This window comes from Phacochoerus africanus, chromosome 6 (assembly GCF_016906955.1).
Source record: "Phacochoerus africanus isolate WHEZ1 chromosome 6, ROS_Pafr_v1, whole genome shotgun sequence".
NCBI classification, from domain to species: Eukaryota; Metazoa; Chordata; class Mammalia; order Artiodactyla; family Suidae; genus Phacochoerus; species Phacochoerus africanus.
The window spans coordinates 98123744-98135962 of NC_062549.1; the positions used below are offsets into that span (position 1 = coordinate 98123744).

Below are 12219 nucleotides of genomic sequence, written 5' to 3' on the forward strand. Positions count from 1 at the left end.
TATAGTTCGCAGACATAGCTCCTGAGTTGCTATAGCTGTGGTGTAGGCCCACAGCTGTAGCTCTGATTTGACCCCTAGCCTGGAAACTTCCATATGCCCCAAGTGCAGCCCTAAAAAGCCAAAAAAAAAAAAAAAAAAGAACCAAAGGGTCCTCTGACTAGGAGAGGAATAGATGGCTTACAGCAGTACTTAGCAGTTTCACTCTTGGTGTAAACTAGTCAAACAATACAACCACTCACCAAATGTTTTAAAGGATTTATTTATTTTACAAAAGAACTGTATCTTTGAACCAGCCAAGTTCAAAGTTAGAAGAAGGGTACCACTTCAGTTCTGAAAAATGCATCTATCTATATTTCATTCAAAGCCACTGAAAAGAAAAAAACCATATAAGATTGTGAAGCCATAGAGTAAGACATCAATTCCTAAAAGCAGCTCTATCCTCAACCCAAACCCTCTCCACCCAGAGAATTTTTTGGTTGAGACCACCAGAAAAACTAAGCTTAGTTCAACCAAGGGGTCTCCCAACTTTTCTACCAACTACTTTTTTTTTTTTAACTGTTATTTCAATCACCTGATCATGTGGGCAATATCCCAGTTGGTCTCTGCAGACAGGGGTCCTTCTATTTCAACACCTTTTTCGGTTACAGTGGCAATTTGAAACTGAAAGAAAAGCAGAGCTCTCATGAAAGAAGTCCCTGGTCAAAGGTCAAGTTGAGGGTCTTTCCCTAAAATGAAAAAGCGAAGACACAGAAATGGGACACCCTCTTCTTCGAAGCATAGAGACTCAGGGACGGGAAGTATCCAAGAACCTGCCAATTAGATCCCCACCACCTTATGCACACTTCTCACCCTGTTATAAGAACGGGCATCTCGATAGTACAGCACTCGCATGCAGCGTTCCACTAGCTCTCGGGCCTCGGCCTGGCTCAGCACTGGCTGCTTCTCCAGAACTTCTCGCAACAGAGGCTAGAGAGATCAGAGGGAGAAAAAAAAAAAAGAAAACATGGGAGGTATGAGGGGCTGAATGCCAGGCAATTTGACACAAATCTTTAATGTAAAAGGAATCATAAATGAGTGAAAAGGTGACATTCATTATTGCCTCACCAGCATGAACTGTTTGTGCTAAGACCCACTTGAAAGGGAAATTCTAGAGTGTCCTCTCTTTGCACATGTATACTGACTCCTGGACCTATCACCTGGACATGGTCTCTGGACCACAAAGAAAACCATCTGCCCAGCAGTAGGGATCCTAGCCTGTTCCTCATGTCAGAATTGCAAGGGTAGACAACCACTAATCCCCATTGCCTTCTGTCTTCTTCTATCCCTCATCCCTCAACCAACTACTTACCTGAGCCAAGTATGCACCATAACCAGTGGCCAGCGAAGGGGCTTCATAGGCTACACCAAGCATGTCCACGTAACCCAGGAAGCTAACAGGACACAATAGGTCAAAGAACTCATTTCACCTTAGGTTTCTATATGTTAGCTGAAGGATGGGACCAAGGGGTCTGAGTCAGAAGTGGGATTCACTCAGGGGGAAGAGATAGTTATTTGTATTCAAATCAACCTCTCTCCATCAGCATAGCCTCCGATGACCATGGTGTTCCACAGGGGGTTCATCTTGGAGCGGCGGCTGTACATGGCCCTGGTCAGCCACGAATGGATAGCTTTAGGACTATAGCTGTGTCCATCTCCCAGCAGCTCCTCATCAATCCTTAAAAAGAATTGGTTGTGAGAAAAGGGAGAGAACAAATCGGGTTTTCCATCCACCCCCAAAAGATGTGACCACAATCTTCCCCACTTAAACCCACTAAAATAAACTATTTGCAAACATCCTCGCATCTTTCACCCCCCAACAAGTCTCCCCATCCTCTACTGCAGCTTCAAGTTCCTCCACACTAGAACATCTTGATGGGATAAAAACAGTGGATTCCCCTCCCCACCTGGGAACTACTCCTATTCTCTAGATGACTTACACCATTTGGCCGAGAACTTGCTTCAAATATTGGAAATCAGCGTAGTCTCCTGAAGCACCCAGCATGGTGCTGTTGTTGACTCGCATAATGCGAGAGATGTTGCGGAAACGAGCCAAGGAGCCATAGGAGCCCAGCATGTCTGCTGCAATCACCACTCCGCCCTCAAACTTGACTCCCAGAACCGAGGTCCCGGTCACCATGGGGTTCCTGGAGATAAAGAAGGGTCTGGCGAGGGGTAGTGGAGGAGAATAGCCTAGGCCCGCTTCCCGCTCTGTGGGTTCCGCTTCTGACTTTCCATGGCTCCTTTCATTCTCCAGGGCCCTACTCCTCGAGCTGTCCCGCTGTTAGCGCGCCCGGGGGTCCCCGCCTCGCCTGCCCTGGCTCCCAGAACCAGCCGGCCGCACCAGTCCCCACGGTCTCTCCCCCGCCCAGGCTAAGACGCCAAGAGCTTACTGGGTGCGCGTAATCGGACTCCCATAGAGCACGGACGCCGGGTCCACGATGGATCCGGGAGTGGGAGGAATGCGGTAGAACTGTCCAGGAGCCGGACCCCCGGCCCAGTGTCCCGACCGCGACTCCAAAATCGATTCCATCTTAGTCACCGTAGCTCAAGAAATGAAAGCGTTTGCGCCGACGGAAGCGGAAGTGATCCTTCAGTGCCACACCTTTCTTCTTCCTGAAAGCCACTTCCCGCAGCCATGTTGTTAGGGTCGGGACAGACCGTATGAGCGTCCTGGGTGGCGACCAAAACCCAGAGATTTGGAATTGCCAGGCGTCGCATACATAGCGGTAGAATCTGGACTAGAACAATGTTCTGATGCTCAAATTCAAGGAGGGAGAGGGTGGTGTGGCAGATGGGGAGGGGGCGGGCTCGTCAAGACTCTGACCTGAGCGAGGAGGCAGGAAGTCTCCTTTCCTTTTTGGATCCTTATCAAAAAGCCCACACTTTAGGAGTTCCCGTCGTGGCTCAGTGGTTAGCGAACCCTACTAGCATCCATGAGGGTTCGATTCCTGGCCCCGCTAAGTGGGTTAAGGATCCGGCCTTGCCGTGAGCTGCGGTGTGGGTCGCAGAGGAGGCTTGGATCCCGCGTTGCTGTGGGTCTGGGTAGGACGGCTGCTACAGCTCCGATTGTACCCCTAGCCTAGGAACCTCCATATGCCCCAGCTGCGGTCCTAAAAAGACAAAAAGACAAAAAAATAAAATGAAAAGAAAAGCCCCACACGAAACTAACAGTGAACCCAGGATCTCTTAAGTTCTGTATTTCTCAAAGCAGCCTCATGTGGCATATTCGACCCATTTTATAGGTAAGAAACAGAGACTTGAATAGTGATTTAACTGATCACACAGCAAATAATGGTAGATCTGAGTCTAGGAATCTTACAGTTGTGCGTACCTTGCGGTGTATAATATCTCGGGTCACTCACTGTGTAGAACCTTGGACAAATCTCTGAAAGTTACCTAGTTGTCAAATGCTCTTACCTACCTCTTAAACAGCAGAAAAATTCCATTGACTGTGGGAATGTAACTAAATTCCAGGCGTTCCCTTCTCAATGTGGTTCTGTAGCAGGGGCTGGAAGCAGTGTCTAGAATCAAACAGGTGAACCTAAACCTGATTGTTTGCCACTCCTCCCTACACAATTAGATTTTAAATTATTGACTCAGCGGGAAACCAAATCAGTTTTGTTTTTTAAATTCCCTGAGTTAATCTGAACCAAAGCAATGCATGAAATTTTAGCCTAATTGAAATAAAATATTTTATTAGGTCATGAAACCCTGGAAGGGAAGGGTCAAGGTCTTGTGTGAGAGACAACCAGCTGTTGCTCTTTGTATCATCTTTTGGCTGAAAACTAGGTAGTTGATTTCTTCTAATAGCTCATTAATAATCATATAATATTTGTTTATTCATCTTCTTTATTATTATTTATTTACTACCAATTCTAATTAATAGCTACCTCCTCCCAAACTCCATATTCCAGGTGAATCTTACTCAGAGACTTATTTGGACAATTAGCAGCTATCCGTTGTTATGACAAAAAGCTTAATGGGATTCCTCCAAAACCACTAGAATACCTTGCTTTCATAGCTACCTGAGCACTCATCATATGAACTTTAAAACAATTAGCCAGCAATTAACTGTCTATCTTCTTGTTAAGATGTGGCCTGAGGTGGCTTGCTGGTTTCTGGGCTTCCTCCTTTTCAGTCCCTGGATTAATTAACGCTGTGGTAGGGCTAGTGCCGGGTCCAGAGATTAGGCAGGTAGTCAAATTCCACAGAGTCTAAAAGAAGCAAAGTCTAGAATTTTCCAGCCTGAGAGTAGGATGACAGGGAAAGCAAACTACTAAGAATTGATGATGTAATACTCAGAAGAAGGTGACCAGCATGTCTTTTGTTCTAAGATGAAAACAACAGGACATAAATTAAACTGAAACAAGGGAGATTTCAGAAATTTCTTTCTTCTCTTTCACTTTTTTTCTTTTTAATCTGTATACTCACTTAGTTAAGTCATTTACTTTCCAATTGGATTTCTTCTTTCCTATAGCTTTTTGCTTCTTTTATATTTAGAGAAGATCTTTCAGTGTTTATTTTAGGATAGGTTTAGTATTGCTGTATTCGGGTTTTTTTTTTTTTTTTTCTTTCTTTCTTAGGGCTGCACCCACAGCATAGGTTAGGGGTTGAATTGGAGGTAGTGCTGCTGGCCTACACCACAGCCACAGCGACGCAGGATCTGAGCCATGTCTGCGACCTACACCACAGCTCATGGCAACACCGGATCCCTGACCCACTGAGCAAGACCAGGGATCGAACCCGTATCCTCATGGATATTAGTCAGATTTGTTTCCACTGAACCACAGCAGGAACTCCCTCTATTTTTTTTCCTAGAAGTCTCATGCTTTTTTATTATTTTCCAGAAATTACGAATTACTATAAAAGCTCCATATCATGTTCTCTTTCACCACAGAGGTTTCTCCCTTTTTCCTATTAGGCACATGGGGTGAGGGATTGATCACCTCAACCCAATTAAAGATTAGGTTGTGTCAAGGTTGGTTTGCTTTTTCAGTCTGGTTCATCCATATTCTTTAGGCATGTTCCTCACAATCTTTTGACTGAAAGCTGGGCGGGTGTTCATCTCTGTAGCCCTGAGACACTGAAGCAGATTGAGCCAGCTCTCCAGGCTCCTGCTCCAGGCAATCGCAAAATCTGGCAAATAACTTTAGGGGGAGACCAGTTGAGCAGTTGAGGATCTTTTCCTTTCCCTGCCGCAGCAGGTCTTCCTGTCCTAGTCTATAATGCCAGACTGTGCAAGAGTCTTTGTGTCTTTAAAATTTTTTTCTTTTTTATGGCCACACCTGCAGCATATGGTAGTTCCTGGGCTAGGAGTCAAATCAGAGCTGCAGCTACAGGCCTATACCACAGCCACCGCAACCTGGCATCCGAGCTGCATCTGTGACCCATGCCATGCAGCTAGTGGCAACACCAGAACCCAGCCAGCTGCGTGAGGCCCGGGATGGAAACTGAATCCTCGCAGAGACAATATCAGAGTGTTAACCCACCGAGCCACACAGGAATTCCCATTTTGTTTTTTAGAAGAGTTTAACCCAACTCTCCAGCCTCATGAACATTCCAAGAGGTCAGCAAATTTTCCATAGATAAAACTGACCATCATAAGAGTCCCCGTAAGTTTTAACTTTTCACTTCAGGACTGCATGACCACCAAAATCTTTGCTGATTTCTCTTTCCCAAGCAGAGGCATTCTGCCTGAGTTAGGCCTGACCTTCAGCCTGGGCTCAGCTTATCTCAGAAAGATTCTTCTGTCTCTGAAATTTTATGTGATCTAGTCCTTGTTCCTTTCGCATCACCTCGTTGCCTTCAAAAGATGTACTAATTTTATTTTATTTTTTATTGAATAGTTGATTTCCAATGTTAATTTCTGCTGGACAGCAAAGTGATTCAGTTAAACATATATGTACATTCCTTTTTAAAGTATTCTTATCCATTATGGTTTACTATATCAAAATTGTTCTCTGTGCTACACAGTAGGACCTTGTTGCTTATCCCCTCCATGTGTAACAGCTTACCTCTGCTGACCCCAACTTCCCATTCCATCCCTCTCCTGACCCCCTCCCCCTTGGCAACCACAAGTCTATTCTCCTCCTCCAGGAGGCTGTTTCTGTTTTGCAGATAGGTTCATTTGTATCTTTTTTTTTTTTTTTGTCTTTTTGCTATTTCTTTGGGCCGCTCCCGCGGCATATGGAGGTTCCTGGGCTAGGGGTCTAAGCGGAGCTGCAGCCACTGGCCTATGCCAGAGCCATAGCAACGTGGGATCCGAGCTGCGTCTGCAACCTACACCACGGCTCATGGCAACGCCAGATTGTTAACCCACTGAGCAAGGCCAGGGACTGAACCCGCAACCTCATGGTTCCTAGTCGGATTCGTTAACCACTGCGCCACAATGGGAACTCCTGTATCATATTTTATTTTATTTTATTTTATTTTATTTTATTTTATTTTATTTTATTTTATTTTATTTTATTTTATTTTGTCTTTTTAGGGCCCACACTTGCGGCATATGGAGGCTCACAGGCTCGGGGTCAAATCAGAACTGTAGCCGCTGGCCTACACCACAGCCACAGCAGCACAGGATCTGAGCCGTGCCTGCGACCTACACCAGAGCTCACGGCAATGCCAGGTCCTTAACTCACTGAGCGAGGCCAGGGGTTGAACCTGCGTTCTCCTCATGGATCCTAGTCAGATTAGTTTCTGCTTGGCCACGTTGGGAACTCCCATGTGTGTCATATTTTAGATTCCACATGTAAGTGATACCATGTTGTACAAAAAAATACGGTTTTTCTGATTTTTCTAGCTTCTTATTACAGGAGGAACATTGACCTGCCATGACTTACAACTTACATGGTATCTTAGTTTCCTGTAGGTGCTATAACAAATAACTACAACCTTAGTGGCTGAAAACAACAGAAATTTATTCTCTTACAAGTCTATAGTCCAGAGTGTGAAGGCAAAGCATCAACAGGGCCACACTCCCTCTGGAGGATCTGGAGGATAATTCATTCCTTGTGTCTTGTAGCTTCCGGTGGCTGCTGGTGTTACTTGGCTCTCTTTGGCACGTGGGTACACCACTCCAGTCTCTCTTCATCCTCACATAGCCTTTTCCTCTTGGTCAAATCCCCCTCTGCTTTTCTCTTATAAAGACACTTGTGATTACATTTAGGGCCTACCCAGATAATCCATTATAATCTCTTCATTTTAAGAGCCTTTAATCTGAAAGCAGATTCAATTCCTAGCCTGGCACAGTGGGTCACAGATCCTCGGATCCTCCTCTGGCATTACCACAGCCATGGCATAGGTTGCAGCTACAGCTCAGATCCAATCCCTGGCCCAGGAACAACTATATGCCATGGGTGCGGCCCAAAAAGAAAAAGAGGAAAAAAAAAAAGAGAGAGAAAGAAAGAGATGGAACTTCTCCAGCTAGCCTAGTTCTAATCATAGTTGTCTCCTTCTCCTAAAAAATAGCCACTATCCTGACTTTTGTGATAATTACCCTCTCACATTTCTTATGGTTTCATCATCCAAGTATGCTTCCCTGGACACTACAGATTTCCAACTTGTTTGATTTTATATGTATTTTGTGTTTCTTTCTTACTTTTTTTTTTTTTTCTTTTTAGGGCTGCACTTGCAGCATCTGGAAGTTCCCGGGCTAGGGGTCAAATCGGAGCTATAGCTGCCAGCCTACACCACAGCCACAGCAACACCACATCTGAGCTGCGTCTATGACCTACACCACAGCTGACTGCAGTGCCGGATCCTTAACCCACTGAGCGAGGCCAGGGATGGACTCCACATCCTCACAGATACTAGTCAGGTTTTTAACTCACTAAGCCACAATGGGAACTCGTCTTTCTTTCCCCTCCTCCCTCCCTCTCTTCCTTCCTTTCTTCCCTTCTTTCCTTTCTTTGCACGCCTGCAGCATGTAGAGGTTCCTGGCCCAGAGATTAAACCTGAGCCTTACCAGTGACCCGAGCCATAGCATTGACCATGCTGGATCCTTAACCCCTAGGCCACCAGGGAATTCCTATAGTTTGAGTTTCTTAATTACAGATTTCTTCCTCTAGCCCTTTCTTTTCATAACGTCGTATTTGTTGAAGTCCTCAGGACCTCTGATCTGTATGCCCTACTTTCTGCCTACAGTCTGGGTTTTGCTGATTGCAGGCCACTGGTGTAGCTCAGCATGTTCCTCAGTCTTCTGCAGTTCCCGCACATGGCAGCTCAGTCCAGAGGTCTGTTCAGACTCAAGTGTGGATGTGCTGTATAGCACAGAGAACTCTTCCCCATATTCTGTGATAATCTACTCGGGAAAAGAATCTGAAAGAGAGTAGATATGTGTATGTGTATGACTGAATCACTTTCTGTCATACAGCAGAAAGTATCACAATGTTATCAACTATACTGCAATAAAACCTTTTTTCTCCATCTTTTTAGGGCTGCACCCATGACATATAGAGGTTCGCAGGCCAGGGGTCAAATTGGAGCTGCAGCTGCCAGCGTATGCCACAGCCATAGCCATGCCAGATCTGAGCTGTGTCTGTGACCTACACCACAGCTCACTGGCAACGTTGGATCCTTAACCCACTGAGCAAGGCCAGGGATTGAATTTGCGTCCTTTTGGGCGGTAGTCAGATTCGTTTCTGCTGAGTCAGGACAGGAAGTCCACTTCAATAAAACTTTAAAAAAAATTTTTTTTTGGAGTTCCTGTCCTGGCGCAGTGGTTAATGAATCCGAACTAGGAACCGTGAGATTGTGGGTTCGATCCCTGGCCTTGCTCAGTGGGTTAAGGATCCAGCGTTGCTGTGGCTGTGGTGTAGGCCAGCATCTGTAGCTCCAATTAGACCCCTAGCCTGGGAACCTCCATATGCCACGGGAAGCAGCCCTAGAAAAGACCAAAAAAAAAAAATTTTTTTTAAAAACTCAAAAGTTTGGTGCCTTTGGCAAGACTGAAAGTGGTGCTGTGATCTTTCATCAGGAGGCCCATTGTGTCTGGTTGTCTCTTTCTCGTGATGTTAGCAATTGCTTCTATTTAGTTAATTCATTTGGTAGTATACAATAATTATATTCTAATTCTATAACTTTGTTTTCATTAACTTGAATATTTCCATAAAGAGACACATGTCTTCATCTACTTTTTTGTTACCTAGTGCTAAGCTCATGTAAGAAAGGCTAGATAAATGCTTTATTCTTTTTCTTAATGACTTTTAAAATGATTTTGCCCCTATCATTACCTAAATTAGCATTTTTTTGCATTTTTATGAATGTATAGATTTAAACATTCATTTTGTTCCTCAAATTATTCCATATTTGGCCAACGAGAGCCTTTTCAAACAGGTTTCTGGGTCCTTTTGACATGCCTCATCACTATTTGAGCACATCCATGCTTTCTGGCAAAAGTGGATGTTCCAGGCTCATCTTATACTTTTTCTGCACCAGCCCTGGAGTCAGTCATTTCTCCAAAGAGCCCTGATTCCTTTTAGTGGAGACCAGTATTTAGAAATCAAGATTTTGGAGTTCTCGTCGTGGCGCAGTGGTTAACGAATCTGACTAGGAACCATGAGGTTGTGGGTTTGGTCCCTGCCCTTGCTCAGTGGGTCAACGATCCGGCGTTGCCATGAGCTGTGGTGTAGGTTGCAGATGCGGCTCGGATCCCGCGTTACTATGGCTCTGGCATGGGCCGGGGGCTACAGCTCCGATTTGACCCCTAGCCTGGGAACCTCCATATGCCGCGGGAGTGGCCCAAAGAAATAGCAAAAAGACAAAAAAAAAAATCAAGATTTGGTTTCTAGGTGAACTGATTCCTAAGACTTTGAAGAAAGCTATGCAGATAGATTTACATCAATATTTATTTTTATACCTATCTCTCTATATCCATCTCTCTATCCATACTGAAAACTACAAGTTTATACCAGTATCTCCAATTTCAGTCCAACACTACTGGGCATTTTCTAACTTTCTCCCTTTCCATATTTCTAGTTCCCTTTTCTGAAAGTGAGAAACCTGACTCCCATTATCCTCTACATATATGTAAATCAATTCTTTTTGCATAACTGATCTCCATCCTTGCACCCATGCCCTCCTCACTCCGCTCCAGCTCCAGCAGCCTTTCTGGACCATCCCCACCTGAGGATTTTCTCCGTAGCCCACTCAGGCTCCCACCCCTTACTATGGGCCATCTCTCTAAGGGCACACCCTCTTTATCCTACTGTGGCTCCAACAGCCCACATCAGGTCACTGTCACTGCCGTCTCCCTGCTTAGATGTGCCTCACATCTCATGCTGGGCCACTGTGACTCTGTACCATTCTCTGCTTCACACAGTTGTCTACCTTGCTTGGTCCTACCTAATGGCTATTGGACTGAATTGTTCACAAAAGGAAAGGCAAGGGGAAAAGGATGATATGCAAATATAATATATTTATTCTAAGTTCTACAGGATATCTCCCATATATAGATATATATATGGGAGATATATATATAGATATATATATATATATAGCTTACTACCATATATATATGGGAGATATATAGCTTACTACATATATATGGAGATATATAGATATATAGATAGATATATATATAGCTTACTACCATATATATATATGGGATATATATATATATATAGATGGATATATATATAGCTTACTACCAGTTCTCACGTTGATGTTGCTGTAATCATTTTGTTTGTAAACTTTTTTCTGGGAGTTCCCAATGTGGTTTAGTGGTAACGAATCCAACTAGGAACCATGAGGTTGCTTGTTCCATCCCTGGCCTCACTCAGTGGGTTAAGGATCAGGTGTAGATCACAGACGCAGCTTGGATCTGGTGTTGCTGTGGCTGTGGGTTAGGCTGGCAGCTATAGCTGCAATTTGACCCCTAGCCTGGAAACCTCCATATGCCACAGGTGCAGCCCTAAAAAGACAAAAAAAGAAAAAAAAAGAAAAAAGAAACCAAAAAATGACTTTTTTCTAGATCTTTCTGGGAGAGCTCATGAAAGCTATATTATCCTAGTTATTGAATGCTAGTAACAGTGGTGTGTGGGGAGTTCCCATCATGGCACAGTGGAAACAAACCCAACTAGGAAACATGAGTTTGTGGGTTCCACCCCTGGCCTCGCTCAGTGGGTTAAGGATCCGGCGTTGCCGTGAGCTGTGGTGTAGGTCAAAGACGCAACTCTGATCTGGCGTTGCTGTGGCTCTGGCCAGCAGCCGTAGCTCTGATTCAACCCCTAGCCTGGGAATCTCCATATGCCTCGGGTGCAGCCCTAAAAAAAAGGACAAAAAAAAAAAAAAGACAAAAAACAAACAACAACAACAACAAAAAACAGTGGTGTGTGTCCTCCAAACTTCTAGTCAATTTTGCTGGATATAAAACCTTTAGCCCATATTTTTTTCCCCTTGAGCATATCTTAGTTATGTTACATTTTCTTCTGAAATAAATCGTTCCTGTCAAACAGTCTAATTAATGGCAGTGTAATTTTTCCCTTTTTATAGGTCACTTGTTCTTTTTGCCTAGATGATGAAATAACTTTTTCCTTATAAAGTCCAATAATTTTATTAGGACATGACTGTGTTGGTTATTCTGAGTTGATTTTCTTATATATGCAATGTGTTATTTTAATATATCGTTTAAAAATTTTTTCCCCATGGAGTTCCCGTCATGGCTCTGTGGTTAGCGAATCCGACTAGGAACCATGAGGTTGCGGGTTCTATCCCTGGCCTTGCTCAGTGGGTTAAGGATCCAGCGTTGCTGTGAGCTGTGTGTAGGTGGCAGACACAGCTTGGATCTGGTGTTGCTGTGGCTCTGGTGTAGGCCAGCAGCTACAGCTTTGATTGGACCCCTAGCCTGGGAACCTCCATATGCTGCAGGAGCGGCCCTAGAAAAGGCAAAAAGACCAAAAAAAAAAAAAAATTTTCCCCCTTGATTTTAGCTTTTAGTATGTATTCTCGATCTCTCTTCGTTTATTTTCTTTTTTTTTGTCTTTTGTCTTTTTTGTTGTTGTTGTTGTTGTTGCTATTTCTTGGGCCGCTCCCGCGGCATATGGAGGTTCCCAGGCTAGGGGTTGAATCGGAGCTGTAGCCACCGGCCTACTCCAGAGCCACAGCAACGCGGGATCCAAGCCGCGTCTGCAACCTACACCACAGCTCACGGCAACGCCGGATCGTTAACCCACTGAGCAAGGG

General features: G+C 44.4%; 1 protein-coding gene across 1 annotated transcript; it reads right to left on the reverse strand.

The window, feature by feature from the left end:
* Positions 1 to 243: 243 nt before the first annotated feature.
* Positions 244 to 2611, reverse strand: PSMB4 (proteasome 20S subunit beta 4). Its single transcript, XM_047784655.1, has 7 exons — positions 2430 to 2611; positions 1977 to 2183; positions 1568 to 1714; positions 1349 to 1430; positions 850 to 966; positions 572 to 660; positions 244 to 367 (listed from the first exon to the last, which is right to left on the reverse strand). The coding sequence occupies exons 1-7, from the start codon at positions 2567 to 2569 to the stop codon at positions 355 to 357; spliced, it is 795 nt and encodes a 264-aa protein (XP_047640611.1). The 5' UTR covers positions 2570 to 2611; the 3' UTR covers positions 244 to 354.
* Positions 2612 to 12219: the final 9608 nt, after the last annotated feature.

Excerpts from the sequence above, each read along its gene's own strand:
- PSMB4 (XM_047784655.1), bottom strand. The coding sequence starts at position 2,569 with ATGGAATCGATTTTGGAGTCGCGGTCGGGACACTGGGCCGGGGGTCCG. Across the intron at positions 2,184-2,429 it reads AGTCCGATTACGCGCACCCA|GAACCCCATGGTGACCGGGA; the intron begins GTAAGCTCTTGG and ends CTTTATCTCCAG. Across the intron at positions 1,431-1,567 it reads GGCTATGCTGATGGAGAGAG|CTTCCTGGGTTACGTGGACA; the intron begins GTTGATTTGAAT and ends GTGTCCTGTTAG.